Here is a 12,542-nt window from a genome sequence, read left to right as displayed (position 1 = left end):
TTACCTCAGCAGCTACTAAAATTCATTTTCATAAAACTAATTACAGGTATAATTGGCTTTTCAAACTTGGTCTGTACTATGAAGTTACTCAGGTCTATGGGGTCTTGACTCCCTCCCCTGCACCACCACCCCCCCCATAATTTTAAGCAATTTTCCCTTTTTTTTATCCCCTTCATATAATGCCTACTTAAGTAGGTACTGTTTGGATGAAGGGCCATATAGCTACAGTCTGTCCCATCAAATTAAGACATTTCTTAAAAGGTGATAAAAATTAACTCAAGAGTGCTGTATAGTTGAGACCTAAATGGCTTGCACAGTTGCTGCTACCTGTACAACTGAATTCCCCATGGCAATACTGATGGTTACCTGCTTTTGGACTAGCCCTCAGAACAGCTGCCAGAGTATTTCTGATACCCTTGTCATTTTTAGAATTACTTTAATTTTTGAAGTTAATAAATTGAGGAAACTCTGTTTGGAGCAATTATTGGCAACACTTTTTTTGTGGAAGTTCAGGCTTAAGACAATTCTTGTGGGTTTTTTGCAGGAAGGAGTGCATGTATAGCCATTTTTAGTATATGCTGAAGTGTCAGTTTCATTGCAAAGGCTGATTGCATTGTCTGTTGCATCCATTCTGAGTTAGGCACCTATCATAAAATAATTTGTGCTTATCTCTAAGGTGTTTAATTTTTTTGTATGTGCACAGGATTTGGATGCTCAGGTGAGCTAGGTATTTGTCAGTACTTTGTTTAGCACTTTGTTAGATATGTGCTTAAAAGTCATAGTGAGTTGGGTATTTTTAGTAAGCAGATATGCAAACAATAAAAATAATTTCCTTCATTCCTCACCCATCTGAATTCAGAGACCTGAGACACATTTCACATAACCCTAGCTTCTTAAGTCCTGTTCAGGTTGCAGATAAGTCAGTGGAGGAAGTAACTCCACCCTGCTTTCCGGCTGGAGCTTATGGACTTCCCACATCCAGGGGGTATCCAGCTAATAAACTAGCTTCATTTGAACAGTTTCAATAGTGTTTCTTCACCATTGCAAATCATTTTGACAGAAATATGTTATCAAGCCATTGCACAAGTGAAAGCGTTAGAAACTGGGATTGAACGGAGGTGCAGCTAGAGTGGGGCTTGAGCCAGCACAGTTGAAGGGGAAACAGAATTGGCATTATCTAGCACATTTTGATGTTTTTATTTAAAGTTGCTGCTTACCAGATTAATTTAAAAATAAACAAATGTTAGTTTAATAAGCTGTAGGATGCCTGTGCATGCAGTCCTGCATTGCCCTAGTGGTCAAGAATTTCTTTAAACCCCAGCTTTCATGTAGAGGGGAAAAAAACGTTACATTTCCAGACTTTTTGTTATGAAAAGATTTGAAAATATAATTCTTTATTGTGACAGCGAATTAAACTATGACAAACCAAATACATTCAAAATCTTCACTGTTAACAGGAACAACTGTAATAGTAATATATGAAAATTCTCTGTGCTGGTGTATGTCTTTAAATATTAATGGTATTCCAGTTGTCTTTTCTTTTAAGGTAGATAAAATAGATAGTCACATGTGTTCATTACATATTCCTTCTCAGCAATTTTAAGATCCATTATTCGGAAAAATCAGACTGTCACCTAACTCCTCCTAATGCAATGCAAAAATCTGTTATGGCATTTCAAGGGTAGAAAACATCTTGTTTTTTGTCAGTGTAGAACTATGAACATAAAGGTATAGTGTTAGGCAATTAATACAAAAGTCATCATAATATATTAAGTGCATGTTGATTTACATGCACTGGCATTTTAGAAGGATTGCACCAAACTGAAGAGAGACAATTTATTTATAAAATATATTAAAAAATCTTCAGATGTGATGTAAAGCAGTGGGCACAAGGGAAAAGAAAGACTCTGATGTCAATCCAAATGATCCCTGTTCTTACCTAAAGGTAATACGGGGTTCTTTTCATTAATTGTGTTTCTTTCTTTTAGAGGTTTTTAGTGATTTTAGAGCATCTTTAAGGGAACTTTGCTTTGCTGCTGCAGGCAAAGTTTTCAGTCTCATTTTCAGAAACATGTTTAGTCCCTTTGAAGCTAATAGCAGTGTCTGAAGTTACATATCCTCATATGGTAACAGGAAGTGTAACCAATATGCAGAACTGTTGGTAGCAGAAAACAATCTGCTCTTTTAATCAGAACAACAATGCACAAACTTCACTAAAATCTGAATTCTAGCAAAAGTTATTCTTCAGCAGAAATGTCTCTGTTAAAAAAAATCAAAAAACCTTCCGAACAAATAAAAACAAAGACTTTTTTTTCTACTTAAAAAGAATTTGATTGACTATTTGCTGCATGCTTACTACACAAAAATAGCAATAATAAAAGATTTTAAAATAAGATTGTACAGCAAAGAACTGGGGCATTTTCATTTAAATAAATGGATACAATGTGTTTATTAAATTTTAAGTTAGAAGGAAAAGTGTTAGAGACTAAATAGGAATATTTGAGAACAAAAAAAAAGAAAAATGTATTCTAAATTGCTTTTATTGGACTGTAGATTCTGGTCATGGTTTGTTAGTATCACAGGTATTTCAATTTTAAGGGATTTTGTGCATGCTGTCTGATTTTTTTGTTTGTTTCTCCTGTGTGGTACTCTTACTGGTTCTGACATGGCTTCCTTGAATCTGAGTGTGTAATTTAGGACACGCCCTAGAGACACCAACACCCTTTGATGCATTAAATGGAGAAATCTAGGGAAAGAAATAGGACTCATTGAGGATGCATAAGGACTCTCCTATGGACAGTATAGACTCTGTAAGGTACTGTGGGTGAAATGAGTGAGAAAGTTGCTGTTTAGTAATTGAATGAGCAGAACTTGAGCAGAACTGAATGAGGGTGAGGAGAATTATTCTTTAAGGATAAAGTAATGCTTCTGGAACTTAATGACATCAGTGATTTGTGTTAGGACTAAAAGATACTCATCTGCCTGTGTAATGGCTTCCAGTAACATGAATGAGATTTAACTCTTTAGTAGTAATACCCTTTGCATTGTTGCTTTTTAAAATCAGCCAGATGTGCATTACAGCATGTCTTAATAACATGTCCACTGGGCTCATGGCTCAGAGGTGTGGTAAACAGCTTCATGCTGGAGACCACAGCTGAAGCTTGACACAGGAATGCAACAAGACAATTGTGTAAATGGGCCACCTACTAATCTATTCAGTTAAAATTCTCCTGTTTTTTGTGAATATCACTGTAGCATGTAATGACCCACAGTGTTTCTTTGTACTCTTTCAAAACAATCACAAACCAAAAGCAAAGCTTTGGCGAGTGAGAGAGAAAAACAGTTTAGGGTTTCTGTCAATTTGTTTTTGTGGTGGTTGTGGATTTTTTTTTCATGTACACTCTTTATCGCCAGCAAATTGGTCATGTGTTGGTCCATTCTGCATTTTGTGTAAAACACCTGAGGGCAGATGGAGTACTCAGACTCTTTTTCTTGTTGGCAGAAACTAATATGTTCTCAGAAAGTATTTTTAAAGTAGGAGTTTCTGAATTATCTGAGATATATGGTTCAGTAAATCTAACTATGTCTAACTTTCTCACATTCAGTGTTTGCTCTCAGATTAGTCTTTCATGAGTAAAGTCATAGGGAGGGAGATTCAATAATGTGTTTTACTCCCTCCCAGACTTAACGAATTAATTCTTCTGTGTTTTTACTGTAAGATAGAAATGAAACTGCATTGTTCAGGATAAAATTGCTTTCATTATTTCAGTAAAAAAACATTTAGAGCATATAGAAGAAGTCTTAATTATTTCTTCATGCATAACTACAGAAAAAAGAATGTTTTCAGACCTTAGTGATGCTTCATCATCATTTGATAAATTACAAGACTATTGCTCTCCTCCCCTAGAATGAATGAGAGCATCCATAGGTTAATTTATCTTCTTAGTGGCTAGCCCTAGGTCATTCTTATGCTGAGAAATAATCAGCCTCCCAAGAACTCCCATTTCCTGCAGTATTCTTTCTCCTAGATGACTACCATGGGAGAACCCAAGCTATCTGGTACACTGGTTTCATGAGATGTCAGGTTTCTGGACTCAGACTATCATAAACACTTTGGTACACTTCTTATTTGAAGCATCTCTTTTATGACAATTAATTAAAACCTCCAGTACAAAGGTGCTTTATAGTTGAAAGCCATCATTAAGCAATAGCACTTGTAGTTAGTAAACCTTTACAAGCAATTCTATAACAACTCCAGGTTATTTGCTAAGTGGTTGATGTGTATTTCATGTACTGCAGGCTTATTAACTTAATCAGAAGTTTCACTGTGAATGCGGGGCTTTCAGGTGCCAGAGGTCCGACTAAATAATTAATGCTGCCTTCTGATAACAAGATCCAGAGTTTAAAAATGTGTCAGTTAAATTTTTTTTTTTAAATAAAAAAGCTTGAATGTATGTTTCATGTCCAAACAGTAGCATTCGTCTTCCAATTGTTTTATTACTGATAGTGATCTATTCTATAGCAATTCAGTGTTCCTTGGGAGAATCATATTCGTCTGTCTACGTATCTGTATAGACACTGTAGAATGATTATCAGGAAATACATTACATATTCAAATAAAACTGCATTTTTGTATTTATCACACATTTTATAATAAACTGCCTAGAATTATGTAATAGATAACTTTGAATCTTTGGTGAATTTACTTGTGAAGGCTGGGGAAACTTGTATGAAAAAACCCAAAATAATTATGCAACTCTGTAGAAATTACTTGAAGCTATGAAAGTGCACAGGAAGGGAGGACAGAGCACAAATATATACTTTTGACCCTCTTTTATGCTGATAATGCTCTTTTTTTCTATTATACTTGTTCCTATCCCATTTCCATTCCCAAGTTATCCTTTCTCTCTTCCTCAGTGGGATGATAGTGTCACTGTCTTGCATTCCTGTTGTTTCTCCCTGTCCATAGCTATCTTAACGACCTGGACCGCATAGCGGATTCCACCTATCTGCCAACCCAGCAAGATGTGCTCAGAGTTCGAGTCCCAACAACAGGGATCATTGAATATCCATTTGACTTACAAAGTGTCATTTTCAGGTAAAAAAAAAAAAAATTCAAAATATACCCCCACTTGCTTTGTTTCTTTTGTTTCTTTTTACATTTGTAATACTACGTGTAGGATATTTGTTAAAACGGCATAAAAAGTAATTATTCTATGCTTTTACAATTGGAGCTTGGCCATTGTATTTTCATGTAATTGTCACCATATAATGAGCCAACATTAAAGATGTCAAAAGGATGAAAGATATTTAAATTATTGGTACTGACAGAAAGCCTGCAGTTTATCTTTTCAATAATATGTATTAAAGTTGAATGATTCTTAACATTGTTAAGAATAATAGCCTTAAAATACAAACATATGTTCTCATAATTCATGTAAGTTATGGAATACCAAGTTACCGCTTCTGTAGCTGATTTTTAGATAGGAATCACTCTAGAGAGAAATCACACTACTTGAGTGTAAGTACAGTTGTTTAAAAAATATCTACACATTTGCAACTGCAAGTGAAGATACCCATGTTACACTGAGACATGGGATGAAGTGAGAATTCACTGTGAGCAAATTTGAGTCTTAATTTTAACTGTTAAAAATTTTTGTATATTCATATTGTAATCTATGTTCTCTTGAAGTGTGTAAGCTTTAACAAGATGGCAAATTTCACTCAGGTAGTTTTTTGGGGGGAAAAGGCAGACTACCAAGCTTGTTCTGTTCACATATGTTTCTGCTGAATACACAAGGCTTATGTTGTAGAATCATCACTCATGAGATCTCTCTACCTCTGCAGTCTTAGATGTTTGAGACCTACAATAATTTAAATTACAGAAAACACATCAGACTTACAAGCAAATAGGATTAACTGTCTTCTTACAACTGATTCCATTAATTATCAGTGGAAAAAAAATCATTAAGTAAAACAAGCAAACTATGTTTTCAACTAAATTCTTGAATTTTATCGTTGTGTGTGTGATTGTGTTTTTATCTGTTAAGGTATTCATAGAGTTGATGTGAATGTTAATTTTACAGAATGGTGGATGTAGGAGGCCAACGATCGGAAAGAAGAAAATGGATACATTGCTTTGAAAATGTCACATCTATCATGTTCCTAGTAGCTCTTAGTGAATATGATCAAGTGCTTGTGGAGTCAGACAATGAGGTAAGCAACCAAAAAGCACCAGTTTTAAAGAAAACGTAACTTCACTTGTCCAATCCCAGGTATTTTTCAAATGTGTCTACCAGCAGTCATACACATCTGCACTCAATGGAGTGAGAAGCACGACAGGGCTCAAGAGGGGAAGAGAAGAGGACAGTCTTTAAATATGGCAAAGCTGATCCACTCTGTGGAGGATTCAAAGAAATCTATTTTACATTTAAGGGGAATACGATTAGATAGAGAAAAATGTTCTTAGTGTAGCTATGTACAGGTAGTTTTTGCAGTTGTGTAGCAGAGCTACAAAAATAAGCAGTGGAAACAGAGACAGAACATAGAGATTCTTTGCTAGAACAGATCCTAAAGCAGTAAACTTCCTTCCTTTGAGTTAAAACTCAGTAGATATATTGCATTTTTATTTAAAAAAATAACAGAAGTAAGAAAGTGGATGAGCTGATGAGTCAGAGCACACTAGTATCCGGTATTTTGAATGCAGTTTTAGAGAGCAGGGAGATGATACAACATTTAGATTTATTTTTACTTTCCTGAGGACTATTTTAAGTTGTTCATCAAACTTTTGTGAGTTACTCACTGGCACTCTCCTATGCAAGTCTTCTAACACATACCTAAAAAGTTAGATGAAACAAACAAAACACTTGAATGTTTTTCATGGTTGCATACAGATCAATTTCACTGTTTAAAAGAATGGTTGAAATAACAATGTAAAGCAAGTGTCCCTGGACATTTGTGTGTGTTTACTGAACTTTCTTCAGGATCCATTTTTTAGTAAAGTCAGGGGGTTATCAGGGGGAGTCAACATGGCTTCACCAAGGGGAAATCCTGTTTGACTAACCTGATATGCTTCTATGAGAGCATAACTGGCTGGCTAGATGAAGGGAGAGCAGCGGATGTCATCTACCTTGACTTCTGCAAGGCTTTTGACACTGTCTCCCATAACATCCTCATCAGAAAGCTCAGGCAGTGTGGCTTGGATGAGTGGACAGTGAGGTGGATCGAGAGCTGGCTGAATGACAGAGCCCAGAGGGTGGTGATCAATGGCACAGAGTCGAGTTGGAGGCCTGTGGCCAGTGGAGTTCCACAGGGATTGGTTCTGGGCCAACCTTGTTCAACATCTTCATCAACCACCTGGATGAGGGGACAGAGTGTACCCTCAGCAAGTTGTCTGATGACACCACACTGGGAGGACTGGCTGATTCCCCAGAAGGCTGTGCTGCCATTCAGCGGAATCTCGACCAGCTTGAGAGTTGGGCAGGGAGGAACCTCATGAGGTTCAACAAGTGCAGAGTCCTGCATGTGGGAAGGAACAACCCCATGCACCAGTACAGGCTGGGGGTCGAACTGCTGAAGAGCAGCTCTGCAGAGAGAGACCTGGGAGTCCTGATTGATAATGAACTAAATATGAGCCAGCACTGTGCCCTCATGGCCAAGAAGGCCAATGGGGGCATTCTGGGATCAAGAAGAGTGTGGCCAGCAGGTCGAGGGAGGTTCTTCTGCCCCTCTACTCTGCCCTAGTGAGGCCTCATCTGGAGTCCTGTGTCCAGTTCTGGGCTCCTCAACTCAAGAGGGACAGGGAACTGCTGGAGAGAGTCCAGCGCAGGGCAACCAAGATGATCAAGGGTATAGAACATCTTTCATACGAGGAAAGACTGTGGGAACTGGGGCTGTTTAGTCTGGAGAAGAGGAGATTGAGGGGTGATCTTATTAACATTTATAAATATCTAAAAGGTGAGTGTCAGGAGGTTGGGACATCCCTCTTTTCTATAGTTGTAACAGGTCAAGGAGTAATGGGATGAAGCTGGAACACAAAAAGTTCCACTTAAACATAAGAAAAACGTATTTCCCCGTGAGTGACAGAGCAGTGGAACAGGGTGTCCTGGGGGGTTGTGGAGTCTCCTTCCTTGGAGGTCTTCAAGACCCACCTGGACATGTTCCTATGCAACTTGATCTAGGTGAACCTGCTTCTGCAGGAGGGTTGGACTGGATGATCTCTAAAGGTCCCTTCCAACCCCTACCATTCTATGATTCTATGATATGCACCAGTTTCATCTCTTGTAATTTTGGAAGTTAGACACATGTAGATAAAAAGAGAGTTTGATCAGACTTGGCTCATTTAAAGCCAAGCCAGAAAGTCTGGCTCTATCCTTTTCCGTTGCATTATACTTTTATAGCCACAAAATCAACACAATGATTAAACATTTTAATTAGACAAATCAACTCAAAATCTACTGGAAATCACATGAAGAAAAATTAGTTATGATAATTTTCCAATGCAATTCTAGCTATCCAAAATAAACTTGAAACTTCCTGATGTTAGCTATTTATCACTATGTTTTCATACTATTTTTCTTACGGAGACAAGCTGTTCTAGGAACTGTTTTATAGGGAGAGATTTACCAGAATCTGGTTCCCTGGTAAGTGTATGCTGCTCTGGTTAGGTGGCTTCCTCAGATGCTTGCTCTGGTTTGTCAGGTAACTTCGTTGTGCAGGTCATGAATACAGAGCATTTCTACTGTAGACAATGGAGTAGTATCTCCCTAGGCTCAGCCATTTGGAAGGTACCGTCTTACTCTGTCTTCTTGTAAGCTGAAATGGTTAACGTGTTATGAACTGAATAGAACACGTAGCTGAAAACTGATTTCCTTTGTTTTGGGCCCTCCCAGTGACTGAAGTGACACCTAAAGTTGTGATAGCTTTTCTGTCACTACTTTTCAACTCTTAGGAAAAAGATCACTTTTAATCATAAAGCTGTTTTGATTTTTTCAAGTTTTTACAGAATTGCTTTCAAAACGCTTCATGTTTTCATTTTCAAAACACTTTATCGAGGCAAAAGCTGTAAAACTTCTCATTGTCTTGCAGATAGTTCTTCCACCTCACTGCTAAACTATTTATGTTTCTTATTGACAACAGTGGAAAAATTCTGAACCTTCTTGCCTTTCAGTTTAAAAGGTGTTAATTAAAGACAGTTTTTGTTTTCAAGTCATACATACATACTCTAGGAGTGCTTTCCAGCAGCCTTAGGCCTGTGCTGCTCTAACTCTGGGATGGATCCAAGGCTGTCTTAGTGCTAAGCACCCATCTGGGCTGCTTAGTTTTGACTTTCAGCAAGCTGTAGCCTGTCTGTCTGGATTTTGTTGGTGTCCCAGAGCACTACTTTTTTCCCTTGCTTTTCCCTCCACTGTGTTGCAGTCCCAAAACACGTGGGAGAAGAATGAGTTTATTTATTCCATATAAAGCAAAGCATAGTTTGTCTGAATGTGGTTGTGGCAGAATTATGGAAAAAGGTTTTAAATGTGTTAGTTGACACCTTGACTTAGGAAATTTACCCCCCCCAGAATTTTTGTTCTTCAAAAATTGTGACAAGCTCAGCAGGGAAGGTGGTAATTTAACTGGAATCTTTGGTAGTCAGCCAAGAGCTACTTTTTACACTTACCTTTTAATTGTGAAATAGTATTAAAGTTTTAGGACCAAAGTGACTAAGTGTGGTAAATGCCCTACTTTCTTCATATGTATGCCATCAGTGTGACACTGTGATAGAATCTAATCCTTCTTTGATCTGTATACCCCTTACTGAAATGAAAAGATCTTACTCAACAACTTGAGATTGTTCTGCTACTCCCTTTGCATTGCTTTCATGGCCTGATTAAACAGTGTGATTTTTGTAAGATGGCCTACTTTTTCTAATTAGTCTACTCAATGCTATTGCCTTCAGTATTTTTCCTTGTGTTACGTTTTTATTAAGAAAACTGTGCTTTTTAATCATCTGTGCCATTCGTTTTTAAAAGTTAATATATTTTTTCATTAATCTCAGTTTCATGAGTAAACACAAATCTGTAAGAATTACTACTGCCATTCTGTGCGTGTGTGTTTATGTGACCCTTTGTGATTACGAAACTGATTTAGAGCCCTTAAGACTCTTCATGTGTATTTTAAACCATGATGTCTGCTTGTAAATCCATTTCTTCCAACATTCAGGTATTCAAGATAAATACATTTGGGTTATAAATCAGATGAGACTATACTGAGTGGAAAGCCATTGGTAGTGTCTCTCAAGGGCTTTTGGAGTATATATGAGATTGGATTTGAAGCTGTTTCTGTCTTCATGCCCTTGGAGGAATAAAGTATTAAAAGTTCTGAAGAAGGTATTATAGCTACTCTGTAAAGAGACATCTTAGATAGAAAACAAGATGAGTGTTCAAAATGTTATTCAGAGTCTCATGTAGGATGACTCTTAAATGATACATCCATGAGACTGCATTGCCATGTCAAAAATATGCAGCTAAATAGTTGAGGGCTTCAGTCCCAAAGAAAAGCACGTCTGGCTGCCCAGGTGTATTTTAACTATAGTTTATGTAACCAGCAATACTCAGAAACAGCATCATCTCTCCTAAGTGTGTGTCTAGATTGTACATAACTAAGCATCTGGTTTTGGTGCATAAATACAAAACAAAAAGAGTTGGCAAGGGCAACATATTTAAAAAGTACCTTTCAAAAATTTCATATGTACAGTTTTGAAATGCCTTCCTCTTCTTAAGTACGGGTGAAAGGAGAGATAGCTAGCTGTTCCAAATTCTGTCCTTAATAAAACAGCAAGTCTATCTAGATTTATTGGTGGAAATGAGGACAAAATTTGTTACAGAGGACATAATATACTAATTACATTAATAGTACTGTACATAAAGTAAATTGCCCCTCGGTCTGATATGGTGTGGTGAAGGAGAACATGTTATAACTTAAATTATCAGATTTGACCTTTCAACATTTTCAGAAAAGTCTGACAGAGATGAGATAAAAAAATGAAGGAATCTTGTATCTGGTAAATTAATTTGTGATGTATTACATTTTTTAGATGCTCTGAGTTTTACAAGCAGATCTGGAGAAATGTGCAGTTTTATCAAAAAGCACAGTTTAGAACTTTTCCATTTTTAAAATCAACCTGTTTTCTTATGTAAAGGATTTTTTTATATATTCCAGGATATATTGCATTTAAATATATATCACAGGTAGTGTAAGTTACAGCTTTATAAGAGAACCAATAAACGCTGTAAAATCTACTTTCATAAGGAGGGTTTGCATTCTTTGCAGAGGATAAGAACTTTAAAATGGCAAAATAAGGGTCATTTCTCTTTGTTAAAATATCAACTTTCATTTATAACTTCAAAAGCTTGTGTTTCATAGGTGGTTTATTCGCTGAGTTTTCACTGACTTTGGATAACAAAGCAAGTAGAACCAGTTTTATTTTCAAGGCCTAATTCATGTATATATTCTATCCAGACGGGCAATAAAAAATGTTTCTCTTTAATTAGGAAAAGCAGGAGATTCTTGTTAGGTAGAGCGCTGCTCTTTATAAAATGAAAGGATTCTTTTAAAAGCTTTTTTTAAAAAGCTTTTGTTTTGTATTTTTTAAAAACTTTTACTGTGTCTTCAAAAATTATTTGATTTAGCTACAGCCAAAATTGTTAGTTTTAAAACTATAATGTATAACCAAAGTTCTCTTAAACTGGTATTCCCTTCCCTTCCCTTCCCTTCCCTTCCCTTCCCATCAAATCAGCAGAGTTGTCATCCAGTTTCATTGTAGTTTTAGATAAAGTATAACCTCCTTATAATGCATGTATTTACAGATTTTTTCCCAAATGGCAGTTCTTGCTGAAAATGTTTGTAATATATGAAGCAGACTGGAATGGCTTAAGAACTTAAGGTTTTGATTCCTTTTCTTAAGAAATCCTAGATCTATGCCTTCAAGCTATGTCTAATAATACCATCATTTCATCTGTATCCTCCTTTCACATCTGTTAAACTGTTATCTTGGATCTCTCTTTTCTGTGTTCTTGGCAAATACCATATCTCTCAATCAACATCCACAAAAATTATGCTATAAAGATAATCTTCCCAACTTCTTGTTTTTGCCTAGTGTTCATCCGTCTTTCACTTCCTTGCCACAAGGAACCAAATGTTTTGTCTGTTTTAAGGATCTGCATCAGTTAACCTAGTATGATAACCAGATTGAATCTTTTTTGTGCCTGTCTTGATCAGTAATTTCTGAAATATTCCAATAAATACTTTTGTGGCTCCTGCATTTATAACTTTTTAAGCGGCCTGCTACTTAGGAGCAAAGTGCAGCTGTGATTCCCCATCAAGTCTTCTAGGTTTCTGAAAAGGAGAATAGCAGCTTCTTTTACCAGTAGTAGCAGACATTTGCATGACACTTAGCAGTACAAAAGCATAACATTTTTGAGATGTGAACAGACCAGTAGATCTGGAAGTGACCCAAGCAACATGTCCAAAATCAATTGCACAAACCTTGCAGGAATTCA

The 12,542-nt window shown here is 36.7% G+C and overlaps 1 protein-coding gene across 1 annotated transcript in view; it reads left to right on the top strand.

Annotated features, from left to right (window-relative positions):
- Positions 1-12,542, top strand: part of LOC104556352 (guanine nucleotide-binding protein G(q) subunit alpha) — a 136,596-nt gene that overhangs the window by 106,645 nt on the left and 17,409 nt on the right. Inside the window, exons 5-6 of the mRNA XM_062017534.1 lie at positions 4,970-5,098; positions 6,087-6,216. Of these exons, the coding sequence (XP_061873518.1) occupies positions 4,970-5,098; positions 6,087-6,216 (259 nt within the window). The remainder of the gene's footprint in view (positions 1-4,969; positions 5,099-6,086; positions 6,217-12,542) is intronic.

Source organism: Colius striatus, chromosome Z (assembly GCF_028858725.1).
Source record: "Colius striatus isolate bColStr4 chromosome Z, bColStr4.1.hap1, whole genome shotgun sequence".
NCBI classification, from domain to species: Eukaryota; Metazoa; Chordata; class Aves; order Coliiformes; family Coliidae; genus Colius; species Colius striatus.
Note: the sequence above shows the minus strand (reverse complement) of the source record. Positions and strands in the feature narration are given on the sequence as shown.